The 17871-nt window shown below is 32.5% G+C and overlaps 1 protein-coding gene across 1 annotated transcript; it reads left to right on the top strand.

Moving 5' to 3' along the window:
- Positions 1-1303: 1303 nt before the first annotated feature.
- LOC120345843 (semaphorin-5B-like) lies at positions 1304-17869 on the top strand. The gene is made up of 16 exons (XM_039415412.2): positions 1304-1451; positions 1969-2069; positions 4569-4720; positions 5496-5672; positions 5746-5876; positions 8596-8696; positions 8877-9074; positions 9610-9753; positions 10708-10866; positions 12686-12835; positions 13368-13514; positions 14693-14848; positions 15530-15685; positions 15937-16086; positions 16712-16864; positions 17035-17869. Exons 1-16 carry the CDS (start codon positions 1360-1362, stop codon positions 17196-17198), a joined length of 2331 nt encoding a protein of 776 aa, XP_039271346.2. The 5' UTR covers positions 1304-1359; the 3' UTR covers positions 17199-17869.
- Positions 17870-17871: the final 2 nt, after the last annotated feature.

Here is a 17871-nt window from a genome sequence, read left to right on the forward strand (position 1 = left end):
AAAATCAGTACAGATTGTAGCAGTTTGAGAAGACTGTATTTATTTTTATCTTTATACAATTGAAACATTGAAACAGCTCTTTAGGGTAGAAAGTAATAGACAAAATACTAACGGTATTTATATTTCCACATAACCATAAAATAAAAAATTAAAATTTGGGCTTCGAGACAATGTTGAATGATAAACAATGATCTGTGTAGCGCAAACGTAGGAAGCAAGCCCTCTCAATGATTCTATCACAATTCATTCTTACGTTCATTCACAAGTTCTTTACGTTAGTAGCTTTGCTTTCGACTTGGCCCTCAACACCTGGCGAGTCCCAAGTTTGTTGTGAATATGTTGGTGATGCAGAAGAGCCGGTAAATGACGACACACACCGTGATGTCTGATCGACAAAACAATTGACTGGCGTGGTATTTTAAATTTGGTGATACATTACGTTCACAGTATTATTCAGGAAAGTACGTTATGACAAACCGTCGATTGAATGACAGGCAGGCACAGGCAATGAGTCAGTTATACTTGTATTTGCTATCGGTAGAGAAGCATTGTATAAGTGCTCCGCCAACGTGTTTTCAATAGATAGAATGTTCAGAATATCCAACGAAAACTCTGTTTGGCTTTCTTGATAGCAGGACGAATTATGACGATCCCAGAAGTGCATGTACCAATATGGAGGTGAATAATTTTGTTCGCCTACTTTACATCAAGCTGTGTGAAGGGACTGAAGCCTATAGGCAGGGGGTATATTCACTTGGCTAACACAGACAATCCCCGAACTCCAATAGAACTAAAATAAGGAAAATCGGAATAAAATTATGGCCCAACCCTAACCTGGTACACACACTACGGGAGTACCCAAATTTTTAATATTAAATTGTCAAATTTGAGGAAACAGAGCGCTTTGCCTCCGGTATTTTCTCGGTCAAGGCCAGGGAGAAAGTCAGTGTCAGCAGCCTATGGCAGAGATAACGTTTTGAATAGTTAACTCTTAGTGGAACCTAGGTCCGCCAATTCACCCTGGCATTCGTATAAATTTACTAGACTCTGGTGATGACGGTTTTTAAACTCAATGAAGATACCGTCATTTAGGTTGCTGATAGTACAATTAATGTTTAGGAGAAAAGCTGTGACATATCTCATAAAAACTAAATAGTGGATGTCCAACATTTTAGAGTTGAACGAAAATAATAGATATGTTTAGATCATTTATTTTATAAAATTAATTTTTTTTAATATTACCAAAGTTTTGTTTGCATGCAACGAGGTTTCAATTAACCTAGTATTTAAAAATTGCAGAGCACAAATATATGGATATATTAAAACTAGAAAACATTGGAATTGTAGAAAAATAAAAAAATGACGAGCACTTTATTAATATTCGGTGCCTTTGCTGTGTTTATAACCACTGTATTCTGCAACAACACGTCTCAAACCAACGTTATTGTTCAGTAAGTATAGTAGTAATTATTTCACATTTTACGCAAAAACATTGTCAAAACATAGCAGCAAAGTTAATCGCATTTTATAGTAATTGCTGATATTTTTGGAGAAAATACAGGTAGTGCTCTCGGGGGTTTGATAGACACCTTTTAACGCTAATCAGTCTTTCCTGTTGAAGTAAAATAAAATTTCCAAGTAAATTTATTATATTTGGATGTAACTTCTATTCATATATATAGTAAACTGTAATCCCAGAAGCTTGGTCGCCAGTCACCTATTTAAAGACAAAATATGGACGCTTTCTATACGATGTCTGTATTGAAAATATTAATATTAATTCTAACTAAAATCCTCTAGTTATGCGATTTTGCAAAAGGTTTTATTCATGAAATATGACTCTATTTACTGAAAAATTAAATTAATTTTCCGTTTGTTTACAACACTATGCATTAATTGAAATTATTCGTGGTAACCTGGTTACTAAATTAATCACTTTTAATGATTTATTCAAATTATTGAATACAGGTGGAGTACAGACGTGAATGAAAGCTCAATTGTGGGCTCCCTTACAGACACTGTTAAAAAATCCAGTCGTTCAAATATAGAAAACGCTGTAGTTCTAACAAGTGAGTGACATTTTGCAGTTATTCCAACTTGAAATTTTTTTTGGTATATTCTATATTAGTATGTAATTTGACATCATTTGTGTTTTAAAGTATTGGCCAATAAATCCATGTGATGTTTTTAAAACAACAGCCAGCTTTTATTATTAAACTTCAAATTTTAAAATACACATACTTGAATTATAAAGCATTCAGAGTAATCAATCAACCTATCGAAAGTCAGATTTACATTACTTAGAAATGCTCATATCTAATTACTATTGTGTAAAAACTTGAATGTTGATTTCAACAAAACTATTAACTAGCTCCATAACCAGAATAATTCGAAAGTTCGCAATCATAATAAAAAAAAAATGGAAATCAAAAAAGAATACATGTCGATTCAGAAAAATTTGTAGACCAATCAGTAATCTTTCGCAGTTCATATATAGTTGCCAAAATTTCTGATATACGAGCATTTTGTTTATTCATGATTTGACTTGCCTTGAGTATTTACTACCGATAAAAATTAAATAACCTAAAATGATTTAAATATAAGCACTTTTTATCTATTTTCACTACTGTAATTCAAAGGCACAAGTTTTGTAATGAATCACTTACACTTTCATAAATACTAAAGCAAAATTCGAGTTCATACTAAATTCTATTGAAAAAGGGGATAAACTTATATTCCAATACTTTAGAAATTATTTGATTTTTACCACTACCAAATTTAATCCGGAATTTCAATTCACAATGATATTATTTTATTGGGTGATTTTCAAATATTGAGGAATGAAAATTTTGGGTGCTCCCGAAGTATGCGAACCAAGATGGCGCACATCGGAACGTAACATGGGTAACAGGTTAGGGTTAGGCGCTAATTTCTTTCCAATTTTTCTTATTTTAGTCCTATTATCAGTTCGAAGACTAGCCAAGAGCCTCCCGTAGTATTTATACCTAAAATTATGGCCTAACCCTAACCTAGTACACATATTACATTCCGATGTCCGCCATCTTGGTTCGCATACTTCGGGAGCCCCAAATTTTGCATAGATATCCCAAACGATCAAATGCCTCAATGACGTAAGCGGATATATTGAGAGTTTCCGGCCCATACGGTGGTGATATTAATCATGGCTTCTACTCCATGACTTCAGTGGTTGATTGAATCAGGAAATTTGTCAACTGCCAAAGATATTCGCTTTTTGTATGCATTTAATATCTTCATATTTTGAATCGCTTTGCTGGTTTAACAGTAGATGTTTGGCCATATAGATAGTGAAGACCACTACTAACGCCGAAATGATTGTCATTTTTTTTAATTTACAAAATTTATATTGTATTTGGAATTTCTGATGATAATATTAATAATTTCTCGTTTTGGCTACCATTATTCCAGACTTGTTCACAGCGGGTTGACGTAGCAGGTTACCTCCGAAGTTTTTATATACAAGACATGCTTTCAGTCGTGTACCGTCATTTTATGCGATTCATAGCATGCTACGACCTACAGGAAGGAATTTAATAATTAATCAATGACTCATAATTAGGAGATAATCTAATTTAGCAACGCTCGTAGACTCTTTGTCTAAGCTTTTTTTTCCGAATTTTAAGAATTTATAAATGGCGTGTTGAACTCTAATATAAATTAGAGGTGCTCCCGAAGTAGGTGCGCCATCTTGGTACACATACTTCGGAAGCTCCAAATTTTCCAAACTGACCTAAACTCACTTCGGGTACTTAAATATAATGGCTGCTGGTCATTTATGAAATCTCCGAGATTTTAGTTAGCTCATGAACTTTGCAATAATCCATATCCCTAATAATGTTCGCCCAAATCAATTTAAAGCGAGAACTTTGATTTTTTTTTATCTTATAGGAATATGAAATATCAGAACAGAAAATTGACAACATTGCCGATACTAGTGATAAGCCATCAAATGCAATTTACCGCATCGTTTTTTTTTAAACATTTACAACGCAAATAGTCCTCAGGATGAATAATGTTTTATACCTTGCGCGAAAATATCGAGTTAAAATTTAAATATTCCACTCTAAATCTGAAAATTACACCCAGTATTAATGTAAGAATTATTGTCACTAGCGTTCAATTATGCTAACGTTCAATTCCAACCACAGTAAATAGGACTATTGCAATATTATATAAGACAGTACTGTATCATGTGTACGACATATGACTTCCGTAAATACATTCTATTGATCTAATACACAATTCAAACGCATAAGTTGAATAGCAAATCTCACACAAATACTGATTTTTTTTATTAAATTTTTACAATATAAATTGTACATCTCGAATGCATATTCAATGGCGCATTAAGTCGACAAAATGCCTATTTACCAACACAAAAACAGATTTCTTTCAAACAAAAAAAAGTTTAAAATTATTTTTTCCCAACGCTCACCTCTTTTTCAAAATTTAATAACACATCTATTGTTTTCATCATGATAAGGGTACTTCCACAATATGTTGATAATATGAAATTTAAAAATTTCCAGGAGAACAAGAAAATGAAATTGTCAAAAGACATAACCACTTAAGAACTATCGTTCGACCAACTGCTAAAAAAATGAGAAAGATGACTTGGGATGATGAATTAGCTACCATTGCAACTAGATATTCAAGAAAATGCATTTATGAGCATAACAAGGTTTGTTGACATCGGTTACAATGTTTTGTAATTAAATCATTAGAAACTCACGTCTGTGACTATAATATTAGTTCTTCGTTGTCATTATTTAAAATAACACTTTAGAAAATTTCTAATATAATTAAATATAAAGGCAAGTGTAACTTAGAAATTGATCTTATTTCAACTTATATATTACTTACTCGAAACTAATCCACAAAACTTGAAAAATTTCCGCCGGAAACGAAAACTCATTTAAAAGTACTTAAGAAGGTACATTTATTGTATACTAATTGTTGGAATTTTAAGTTTTTAATTAATTTTAGCCAATAAATAAAACAAAAAAACGTAAAATGTGCAACCATTTTTGAATCATATAATATAATATATTATTTGTAACTAATTTTTCACTTCCCAAAACCGAAAGATATTATGCATTGCATGTATTTATCGTTATGATTTGATCGTCGTCTCTATTGCCATAGTAAAATGACACGGAAGTCTGTAACAGAATTTAGAATACATTACGTATTTTGTATAAAATATCTCAAGTGCAATATTTTCCTGCAATAATGTTTTTTTTGCAAAGGTCAAGTATTCATTACATATACATGATGTAATAAATAAATTATCCGCCGGTTTCTCGTGCCAACCTAATTTTTATTTGATTGAATCAAAAATACATCGAATCGTAAAGATTATTTCAAATACAATATTTTTGTGACTTCTTAGGCAAAGCTGTCTTTATAGTAGAATATTTATTGTATTTATTGTTTTTCAATTAATTTATAAAAAGCAACGAAAACATTCGAGATTTGAATACATTGGAGAAAACCTTTATATATCTACCGGAATACTAATGGACACAAATCTTGTGACAAACGCGGTATCGGCGTGGGACAATGAAAAAGTGGATTATGATTATGAATCGCGAACATGTAAACCAGGGAAAAAGTGTGGTCATTACACACAGGTAAATATTACCGAACTTGTTATCAATTTCATCCATGGTTAGTTAGGCTTTAATAGTATTCAAATCTTTTCAGACTGCTTGGGACGATACGTTTAAAGTAGGTTGTGGTGTTACAATTTGTAAAAAAGTTGAAGTGAATGGAAGGATTTGGAAAAGCGCAACTCTTTTTAATTGCAATTATGGACCCGGTGGAAATTACCCCAGGTAAGAAGATGTTGAATCATTTAATAAACTTACTGAGTAATTTTGATATGTGTGGAATCATCGCAATGAGAGATATATAGATTAGAGTCGACGGTATATCGAAAATGTTGTGTTCCTCTTGTCCCGCGTGTCCCACGTGTCGCACTTGTGGGACACGTGGGACACGGCATTTTTGAGACACCCGAGATGAGATATATATTTAGTAAAAGAAGTAATTTTATTTTGAACCACAACTAAACTTCTGAAATATTCAATTCTCAATTAAACGATCATAATTCAAAAAGTTTCAAAATTACATTAAAATTTTTTGTGAATGAAAGCAGGCGCAAAGATGACTCGTCTGTTTGAATTTAATGTTTCCACGATTTGAGGTATTTTAAAATCGAGTCAAGAAAGAGTGTTTACGGTCATAGAAAGTTATAGGCGTTGTTATCATTTCTTTTTAGCATATTCTAGAAATGCGTCCCAAGGTTTTTTTTCGAGGGTAATTGAACCCTACGTAGAAAATTATTTTGACTATTTTCTAACATTACTAACAGGCCTGAAATACAATTACTAGCACTGAAATACCAAAAATTACAAGATGTCACAACCATGACGTACGCTAGAAAAATATTTAATAAAGTTTTATGTTATGTATGTATGTAAGTTTCAACATATTGAGACAGTTTTAGCTCTTCGTTCCCAAATAGATTTGCGTGTGATTTTTGATTATAATTCGGTAACAGGATTCATTGTTCAAGGATGGTTGTCATCTGTAAGAACATATTTTCCGCCGTCTTATATAAATGAAACTGGGAAAAAAATTGTCGTTGACTAATAGTTTTGGATATAAAAGAAAAGCTTTGAAGTGTGTTATGCAATTCATAATCTGTATTCATATCATAAGTGTAAAACCATCACAAAAACTAGAAAAATATAAATCTATACTTCAATTATTTAGTTATAGATTTCGGTTTATAGATATAGCACGCTTGATTCGTTAAACGGCATCTAAGAAAATCTATTACATGTGGTAGGTAGTTGATGTCAGATTGAAATGCGATTGGATGAATGATTCATGAAACCAAAATCAAGATGCTCTATTATTCAATGATAATTTTCGCCACATGAACATACACAGCAATCCTATATTAATATAATACCTCCACAATAAAATAATTGGGTGATTAAACATTAGAAAAAACTCACTATAGTTCATTATCATTAATTTAAACCAGTCATGAAAAAAATATTTTTACATAGTCAAAAAAGTAGGCCTACTTGATTAGAGAATTCCTAGGAATTTAAATTGAAGTTCCAATTATAAATACGTTTTCATCGCACGTAATGGCATCCTTGAATATGTTTACCAAGATTGCATTCAATCTACATGTCATATTATTGGACACGTACATATGGATCGATTTGCCAAATTGTTGTTGTTGATGAAATGACATATGTTGAGAAAGTATTCTTTTCTCCGAAACTATTTCCAATACTAAAAGATGGTTGACACGGTCAGCAGATTATTACTTTTATATTTATTGTAAGTCTCATAAAGCTCGATGTTTCACCCAAAATTTCGATATTTCCGAGAATATTGAGCCACCACGTGGCAGTGCCGTGGCGTTAGACTAGCCCGACATATTTCCTATAAGCCGGCTGCTCAGTTCACTACCTGCGATCTTACCCTTACCCACATGAATTGCTATACACCTGCGTAACTGAATTCGCAATTTTGATTTGAATGATCTGATAACGAGTTTTTGTGAATGTCAGGTGGACTACGGTAACCGCGGTTAGTCATTTGATACATCATTTGACTTTATTAAAAATTCTGCTGTAAAATGTCATCCAGAATGAAAATTGCAAATGTAGAAAAAGTACTTTTATGGGTGCTCTCATACTATGTGTACCAAGATGGCGCACAACCTGAACATAGTATATGAACCAAGTTAGGGTTATCAGGTTGTGCGCCATCTTGGTACACAAACTACTGGAGAGCCTAAATAAAAACCCCAAAATTAGCTTCAACGAGGAAATATAATTGGGAATATTAGCCATTACTGTTTTTAACAGCTAATATTGTAAAATCCTAGATGATATAAAGAGATAATTCATCCAAGCCTTCCAAAATAATGCTTTTCATTTGATTTGATAAAATTGATTTAGTCAATAAGGAAATTATCTAGACATCCGACAGACCTAGTACGTAATCAAGTATGCCACCGAGTGTTTCAGATGTATACTAAACTTGTACGCGAGTGCATTGCTTCGTTTAACCATTACGCGGATGCAACATTAAACAATATGATTTTTATGAAAATACGCGTAAATGTCAAGCAACAAGAGATCGTTATCAAAAGAGCAAAACCAGTTTGAAGCGCTGAACTGGATATACGACATGTAACTTTTATTTAAATGCAAAAATAAATTTAAAATCACGATTTTGTTTAAAGAAACAAAAAGATCACAGGAATTTATTCCTAATAAATACATTTGTAATTATAAATATAAGTAATATATTCCAGAATAAAATTACATCTTAGTGTCAATCATACACCATTGCTTTAAGCTTAAAAAAGTTTTCGTCGTTATCGATATATCAGTCTTGGTCTAAATTTTAGTCGTCAATATTTTAAATGGAATTATCTATAAACTATCCATGATTTACACAAACAGTCCACAGTGCTGAAGTGTTGAAAATTTTTTTTAAACTACATTCCTTCATCTGCAGGCATCCTTTTGCTGCTGGACGTTCGTGCACTGATTGTGATAAAGGCGATGTATGTGAAGATAATCTATGTACAAACACGATTAGAGATCAAGACAGCGATGGTAAAAAATTGGTATAATATATTTCTTATGAGGCTCTTTACACCTTTCCCCCAATCACGACAAGAGTGGATTTTGCTGTGCCAAACAGTTGTCCTGAATCAATTATCGAAGTCTGATGGAATATCTTAAGCTAAGATATATCTTTTGTTTCTAATTTTCGGTGTTCTATATCTTTCTCAGGATCTAGTGCTTCCTGGAATGAATGGTCTTCATGGTCAAAATGTTCCAAAACCTGCATTGGTGGTATGGCGACAAGAGAGCGGACTTGCAATACGTTTGTTGCGGGAGATTGTGAAGGAGCTGCAAGAGAAATGACCTATTCGTGCTCTCAAAATTTGTGCGGGTTAGGACCAAAATGGCCAAGCGGAAATGACGATCGTAAGTTGAGCATTTTTACTTCAACTTTTATTCACTCGCGTTTGAATACAGAAGCTTGGGCGTTCCCCCGTCGTTTAAAAATCTTGTTAAAACGATTAGATGTAATATTGAACTAAGTAAACTCAAGCTGTAACTTCGAGAAACTCTATTTTAATATTTAATATCGTACGCTGGTGTAAGAGTTCTATAATTCTGGTAAATCAAACAAAATTACCTCACTTTGGTCAGAACTCGTGAAGAATATACGTAAGACCATCTTCGTGTATCATAAAAATTACGAATTCTAAACCAATATAAACATGCGGAAGGTAAAATAAAACGTTACTTTGAATAGCAGAAAAAAGTTTAGCATGACGTCGCTTATTCTCGCTCATATTCCAAGATAGAATTATTATTTGACCTTGATGTTTATTATTCTTACCTTCCGCTGACAGTTTAAAGTAAAAGGGCAAAAAGGCTTTAATGTTGATACATAAACTTTATTTCAGATTGGAATTCTGATAAGAAAAATTTTATAACTAGGTTATTGTTACAGAGTTTTTGCCTTGGGGAGGATGGAGTGAATGCTCTACAACTTGTGGTGTCGGATTAATGGTAAGAACCAGAAAATGCAAAAACCCAAGATCCTGTAATGGTATAAACAAGCTCTCACAAACTTGCCACCAAGAAACATGTCCTGGTATGTTTTTTAATACGTTTGTCGTCATTTTATGAAAATACTGAAAATTAGAGTAAAACAGAAAAAAGTGAAGATGTATTTATTTTCAGGCTTTTTATAAATAAGATTGAATATTTTTAATTCCAGGCACCATTAGGTGCTATGCATAAACCATTGGACTAGGAAAATTATTCACATATGACCGTTGTCCGCTGCACTTTTTACAATGTATACGAATTGTCTTCAACCCATCTGTTGGGCATAATTTGAACTGGCCTTATTCGTCAATTCATCATTGTCACGCATTCTATTTTAAAACGAGACAGGAAATCCCTAATATGGACAACCGTTTGACATTTTCTGATTATGTCATTCTTGGAGGAAACAAGATCAGAGTCTGATTTAATTGGCGATTAATCATTGCGAATATAGATTACCTAATTTTTGAAATTTAGTATACGTTGATATTATTAGTGATAATGGAATGAATCAAATTGTAACAGCAGGAACGACTCCGATAACGCTTTTACACTAAATAAGCAAATTATTGCTTTTGTGTTTGTCAGCATTACATATGGTCAGCTACACAGACCAAGGAATTAATAGTGTTGTGATGACAAACATGCGTGACGCCTTTTGTGAAATTTAAAACTAATCTCATTTGCAGTAGTTTATATTAAAAAATCATGAGGACTGTTCTATCGATAATGTATATTATTGCCAATTAATAAGATGCATTATTTTTTAAGTTGAGCATTCAGAAATATGATATACATATATAAATATATATATAACAATAATAAATATGATAATAGAACGTAAGGACCGCAATGTCGTTCCGATCAAATACACCTTTTGTTCTTTTTGCAATATTTGATAATTGAAAATTTAAGTGTGAATTTAATTCGCCAGCCACTACTTGTTTTTTACACGTTCATCGTCGATAAAATTTTAAATATATAATTAATTTAAAAGCTCCGGGAAGTGGATGGACGCAATGGAGTCGTTGGCAGGGTTGTTCTGTTACTTGCGGAAAAGGAGTTCAAAAGAAGAAAAGATCTTGTAGCGCAGGATCCCGGTGTCCAGGAAGGAAGGAACAAACGAGATCATGTGCTCCGGGTCCTTGTAAAACCGGTAAATATGGATTCATTTATAATAATAATAATAAAACATTGTCATCGTCGAAGTATTCTCTGCACGTGTAATATTTAATTTTTGCTGTTTTTTAGGAATAAGAACGGAGATTAGTAAAAACTTTGAGCATATGCTTGTAATATATTATGGAATATTTTCCGTTATTTTTAAGTTTCAACCAGTTGAAGTTTCCCCGTTAGGCTCAGTCTCTTCTAAACTTAGAAATATGTTGAGACATATAGCTTTAACCATAATGTTTGGACGTTTGAGCAGTCACAATTTTATTGTACCAAAAGTGCCAAACCCATAGGACACAGAGCTCAAATGTACAATCTGTTTGTTAATTTTAATCCCCCGATGGATGACCTCATATACGTCAAATATATTCAAAAACGTGCTATGATGTCGAGCAAAGTTTAAAATTTATAAACATCTGGTGTTTTTAAAAGGGCATCTCGATTTTATTTGATGTAGAACTAATTAAAACCCGCGTGAGTCAAATATCGTCTAAGATTTAATCTGGAAAATATAATTATTGGTATATAACATTTGATTCCGATATAAATCGTGAATAATTTATACTTTCTATGTACTTTCTAGTTTTGCAACCTGGAGACTCAATCACGGTTTGCTTAATACCTTAAGACCTAGATAAGCTTGAGTCATCGTTTGTTTCGCCTTTTTGACCATAATTATTATTATTTTGTTTTGCAATTCCTGGAAAGCGCTGTGAAATCGGTAAATACTAAACAGATTATATTTTGTGGGTTTTAAAAGACTATTTTTTACGTATATAAATTCATAATTGTTCATTTAAATGATTTAAATTTGAGATTTGAATCTAAAATTACTTCAGCTCTGATTTGACGAATTTGATTCCTTATATAGTGAGATTATTCGAATAGATTTAAATCTTGAATTTCATAACATTTTTTAGCTAATCTGAATGGTTTAGAATATATAATAGCTCATATCTACCTACTGACCACACCTATTGTTAATATAAAGTATCGAAATAACAGTATCAAAGTGATCTCTCAATTATACAATATATATGGTTTGGGTTTTAATAAAAATAAAAATTAAAAAGAGAAATTCTCTAAAACAATTTCTCGCAATTTTTATTTTTTTGTTGTACTCGTTAATCGAGTTCAAAATGATATTTTTGCAAAGTCAGAAATTTTGAGGAAATAAAAAAATAACCTAATAATCTTATATTTTAGAAAAACGACTTGGTTTTAATTCCTTGTTTTTTGTTCGTAAGCTATATATTGTTATTATGAACTATCAGCATTTTTTGTAAATTTGATCTTATCATTCGATTACAATCTTTTTTATCTTGAGAAAGGGATATATCTAAATGCATAAGCTGCACCGTAAACTGTTGTAAGTAATTAAAGCAAAAGTGCGAAAAATAATATGCTGACAAAATAAATAAGTTCCTTTGCTGATGTTACAAATACTCATGACACAAACGACATTCTCCATTTGAAAAATTGGGAAATTAAAACAAACTAACTTGGGCCACCTATGGTTATGACACTTCAAACTGAGGCATTATTTGTCTATTTTAATAATAAGAAGCACGACTGAACAAAAATTATTCAAAAGCTAACCTTACACACCCGAAAAAACACTAAAATTGACATTGAAATAAGAAATAGAACTAAAGTTCCGGAATCATTGTTTTCTTTCACGTTTAGTATTGGAGGATGTATTAAGTATAACACACAATTAATTGTATCCCCCACATTGTATCACTAACATCTAGTAAAGTTCAATAGGAATGAAATTAATAACAATATTTTGCGTGTTCAAGTTGCCAGATGGTCTGATTGGTCAGAATGGAGTGTTTGTTCTAAGACATGTGGTGGAGGATCAACAACAAAAACTAGAAGATGCCTAACTGGAAGAAATTGTGAAGGAGCAACTGAAACAACGGATGTATGCAACACCAACAGATGCCCGGGTGAGTGATCATACATCTAACTTATAAATCAAGGAATTTACTATCCAAATCTTCAATAAGTGGGCTGCAACATCTTAATGGAAGTGATATAAAAACTAAAAATTGTGATAAATGAAACAGTTTAACTTAAGTGTAGGTTCGTGAGAAACACATATATATTTCCACATAAGCGAAATGTCCCAACTTTTCCTCTGCAGTTATGATGGTTGTAACTTTGACTTTTTATATCGACGCAAAATCAATCTATACTTGCTTATTGGTGTTATTTGTTTGATTGACGTTTAATTAAATCAGAATCATTATTAATGTTACGTTTTATTTTTGTCCACGACGTGGGTTGTAATAACAACGTACTGATAAAACTGGAAATAATTTGTAAAATCAAAGTTTTTTACAGTGATAGCTTACATATTTAGTTAAAATGTTTTCAAATACTTTAGTGTTATCTCAACTAATTTATTATTATTTCAATCAAATTTATGTTTTAAAAATGTTCCAAAACGATTTCACTCAAACATTTTTTTTCATTAAGGTGTTTTTTCATTCTGGAGCAAATGGTCCGATTGCTCAAAAACATGTGGATCTGGAATTATGACCAGGTCTCGATCTTGTATTGGGGGAAGAGATTGTCGAGGTCCTAGAAATGAGAGACAAAGGTGCAACGTTGAAAGTTGTCCAAGTAAGCATAACAATAGTGCAATGAAATAAACCTATCAAGATCATAGAATCAGTTCAATATTAATTGTGTTTTTGACAATGTTCGACAACCACATTCGGTACTCCCGTAGTATGTGCAGCAAGATGGCGGACATCGGAACGTAGTATGTGTAGCAGGTTATGGTTAGGCCATAATATCAGGTACAAATACTACGGGAGTCACTTGGCGAGTCCACGAACTCGTAATAGAACTAGGATAAAAAAAAATTGGAATACAATTATGGCCCAACCCCAACCTGATACACATACTGTGTTTAGGTGTTTGCCAGCTTGTTGCATATACTACTGGAGCGCCCCAACTTCCATTCAATTGACTTCGGTAAAATAAAATATGAGTTGACGTTGCTCGCTTTTTACGTAAATAACCGAACATTTCAATAAAGATAACGATTCTCATTTCCTTTATTTTATATAATCGGATTTGCCTTACGTTCAATTTCCACGAACCACGAACTCGTAATAGAACTAGGATAAGGAAAATTGGAATACAATTATGGCCCAACCCTAACCTGATACACATACTGTGTTTGGGTGTTTGCCATCTTGTTGCACATACTACTGGAGCGCCCCACATTGTATGTTTACTTGATCTCGAAACTTCCATTCAATTGACTTCGGTAAAATAAAGTATGAGTTGACGTTGCTCGCTTTTTACGTAAATAACCGAACATTTCAATAAAGATAACGATTCTCATTTCTTTTATTTAATATAATCGGATTTGCCTTACGCTTACTTCATTTGCGTGACTTCAATCATCAACTAAGGCTATTAACTTTTACGTTAATGTGTTATTTATTCTTCAGCGGTATATTTTTAGCTCTTCTAGAATCTGTTTATATAAATACTAATCTTTTTATCTTCAAAATAAATCAATCGGAAAGTTTCGACCAGATTGCAAGCTGAGTCATTCCTACATTTGCGAAGAATATATTTTTAATATTATTTGATAATCCTGAAATCGCTCCAGAAATCCAGTATTATATTATTTTTTGAAGTTATGAAAACAAAGGATTTAAAGTCATTAGAATGAACTTTACAAACTAAAATGAAAACCACAGAAGACCACCGTGCTCATTTCATAGTATCCTTCAATTTCTTAAATGAAAAAATCGTGTTCCAATCACCATTTCATATAACAGGCTATGGCAAATGGTCGTCTTGGGGTCCTTGTGACGTCACATGTGGATCTGGCAATCGAATACGAACAAGGGTGTGTAGCTCGTCAAACGATGCCGATTGTGACGGGGAAAACACTGACGCTATGATTTGTTCTACACCGACATGTACAATATCGGGTAAGCACAGCAAAATGATGAAGTAAAAAAATCGATTTACTCAGCATAATTAGTTTTTATTAGTCTCATACTTTGTTTACAAATAACCACTGACTAAACAATAACAGCACATCATTAACTTTGGTTTAAATTTCATTTCCAGAATTTAGTTTTATTAATCGTGATTTAATCTCCAATATATTAAAAAGTTTTTTTCTATCGCACATGCTTTTTCGGCCAATTGCATTCTAGTAATCACGATACCTTAGATGTAATTCGACCAAAAATTAGGTGTGCGTTTGAATATCTTTCCAAAACCGTTTTATTACCTCTTCAAATCGTTCCCATTTTTATTCCATAATTAAGATTCTTTATTACCATCTAGCGGTCACAATTAAGTGTTGTTTGTGATAAAAATAGTTTAAAAATATATCACCAAGAATGACACGATTTTTCTGTCCGTATGTAAGTGATTAAACTTGTGAATAGTAGATAGGCATCACATTTGACAACTAATTTGCGAAATTCTCTATTAAAATAGTTATATTTATAATTCAATTCGTTTATTAGGACCTTTCGTTTATAATGATATTTGTGAAAAAGATCTTCAACTCAGCCGATATCTATTTAAAATGGTCACAGAAGGTTTGGTTTGGATGGCGCATTCAACATAAAAACATACAATTTTTTCTATATATTCAGGTTGGAGTCCTTGGTCACCCTGGGGAAAATGCAGTGTATCGTGTGGTGGAGGACAGAAGACAAGTACCAGAATATGTAATGTTGGAAACTCGGGGCCAAAATCTTGTATTGGAGATACCAATCGAATTAGATCGTGTAGAATGCAAAAATGTCCAGGTAATAATTGCTCATGAAGATTTTGGCCATATTTTTTCTGAATTTTTAAAGTAAATCGCAACAAATAATCCTATCTTTCTACTAAATTTGACGTTTGTGATTTGATTGTATCCATCGTGTGATACAAAACTAAGGTATTACTTACCATAATGCAAACAATCACTAATTTCAGTTTATTCAAAATTATAATCAATATGTTTAATGTGTCATTTTTACAAGTTTAAGTTCTAAATATTGCAATTCCATTTCAGAACTTTCAAACTGGTCGAGTTGGTCCAGTTGTGATGCAACGTGTGATGAAGGTACAAAGTCTCGTTCTAGAATATGCGAGAACGGTCCAGGTTGTGTTGGAGGCACGGTGGATACCATAATTTGCAAGATGACGGAGTGCACAAAATCAAGTAAATTTAATGATTTTTGTAATTTACGTATATAATGTAGGCCAATGTAGGTCTTTTCATTTGATGTTATCGGTATTTTCACGATTACATAATGCTGTATCGAGTAAATCGCTAATATACAGCAATACTATTTAAAGTAAGCTATATAGATTTCGCGTTACAGTGCCCAGACATTGACTGACCTACATCAACCACTCCATTCGTGTTTAAAAAATTTGATCAGCAAGCGAGACCGTGAAATTTGGATTATTCTAAACTCAGCAACCACCAACCTACCATAAGAATGGTGGCAGAGAAACTAAGCACTTTAAAAAATACTTGTAAAGTCTGTTGTAGAAACCGTATATATTGGTAAGCAAATGATTGGAAAGCAAGTGGCCAAAAGTTTTAGCACAACATAGCGGTGGTGTATAATCTACTCATATGTAATGAGTTCAACATTTATTATATATAGGTTACGCGACCACTTTTTTTCGAGTGCATTCATCAATCTACGTGATTCTTATAAATAGCATTGCCAGTGATAATTTAATGAATATTTGTAAAAAAGTACAAATGTTTTGTATTTATATGGTCCATTATACGTGGAGATATCGCCATTTTCATGCGTTATATTTTTGCTTAGGGTGGGATAAATGGACTGAATGGACTTCTTGTTCAACAACTTGTGGCGAAGGAAGTAAATCAAGAAAAAGAGTGTGTATAACTGGTAATGAAGGACCTCCATGTGTTGGTGAAAATAATGCTGTAACACGATGTGAAATGAAACAATGTCAAGGTAAGCGTTTCATCCCACATGTGTCAGTCTTCGCTGGTTATCGAAAACTAAACTAACGAAAAAAGCACCATCTATAAATAAATGCATGGAATATTCAAAACGACTTATATATTACCACAATAGTCCTTTTCTGATAATTTTAAAAATTTCAAAACTGTCTGTTTTTGTAGATAAAACAAACGAAAAGGACCCTGCCAACGAACGTGGAAAGGACAGCTCCTCGGCTGGACAAGATGAAAAGGGAGACGGCGGGGCTTGTGGAGTATTGCCTTCAAAGATACAAATTATGCTTTTTTCCACTATCACATTCCTTTTGTATTCATTATTTGGATAGGCCATGAGACGGACCTGTATGAGATCTGTGTCACAAGCATATTTAGATAAGATGAAGAGTCGAGAGTTTATAGCTACGAATAACAGAATTAGATTACCAGTTGTAAAAAATTGATTAAACTTTTACTGAAGAGTTATTTTTAACGCTAAGGTATCAATTATTAGTAATATCTGGCAAGTCTTTCCTGTAATTGAATGAATAGAAAGTCTATCCAGACAACCATGACTGAGCTGCAGACAAAAATTAAAACATTTTGTTAATATAGTGAAACTGTTTTTGTTTCTGTTACCAACTTATCTGCTATCGTTTATTTATTTTTTCATTATGCAGTATAGTTAATTTTCTTCAAAACTAGTATTGTGCGATAATATTATTTTCATTTATTTAATTACGTGTCATCGATACTTCATTTCATAATTATTGAGATTTAAACATGTTCACTGTAAATATTTTTATTCTTCAAAGTACTATTTGCAACTTTTCTTCATTATTTAACTGATGACAATCACATTGCAATGATAAATTTATTTCTTTATTTCACTCAGCTAAAACTTCTGTCGGTCAAACTTTTGAATTTTGGGGGGATGGAACAGGGCAGAAACGTATACTACAGATTCTATGCTAAGAAAAATTTCCGTGCATACATACGAATAATAATCGGAATTTTGACGGA

Source organism: Styela clava, chromosome 8, assembly GCF_964204865.1.
Source record: "Styela clava chromosome 8, kaStyClav1.hap1.2, whole genome shotgun sequence".
Taxonomy (NCBI): domain Eukaryota; kingdom Metazoa; phylum Chordata; class Ascidiacea; order Stolidobranchia; family Styelidae; genus Styela; species Styela clava.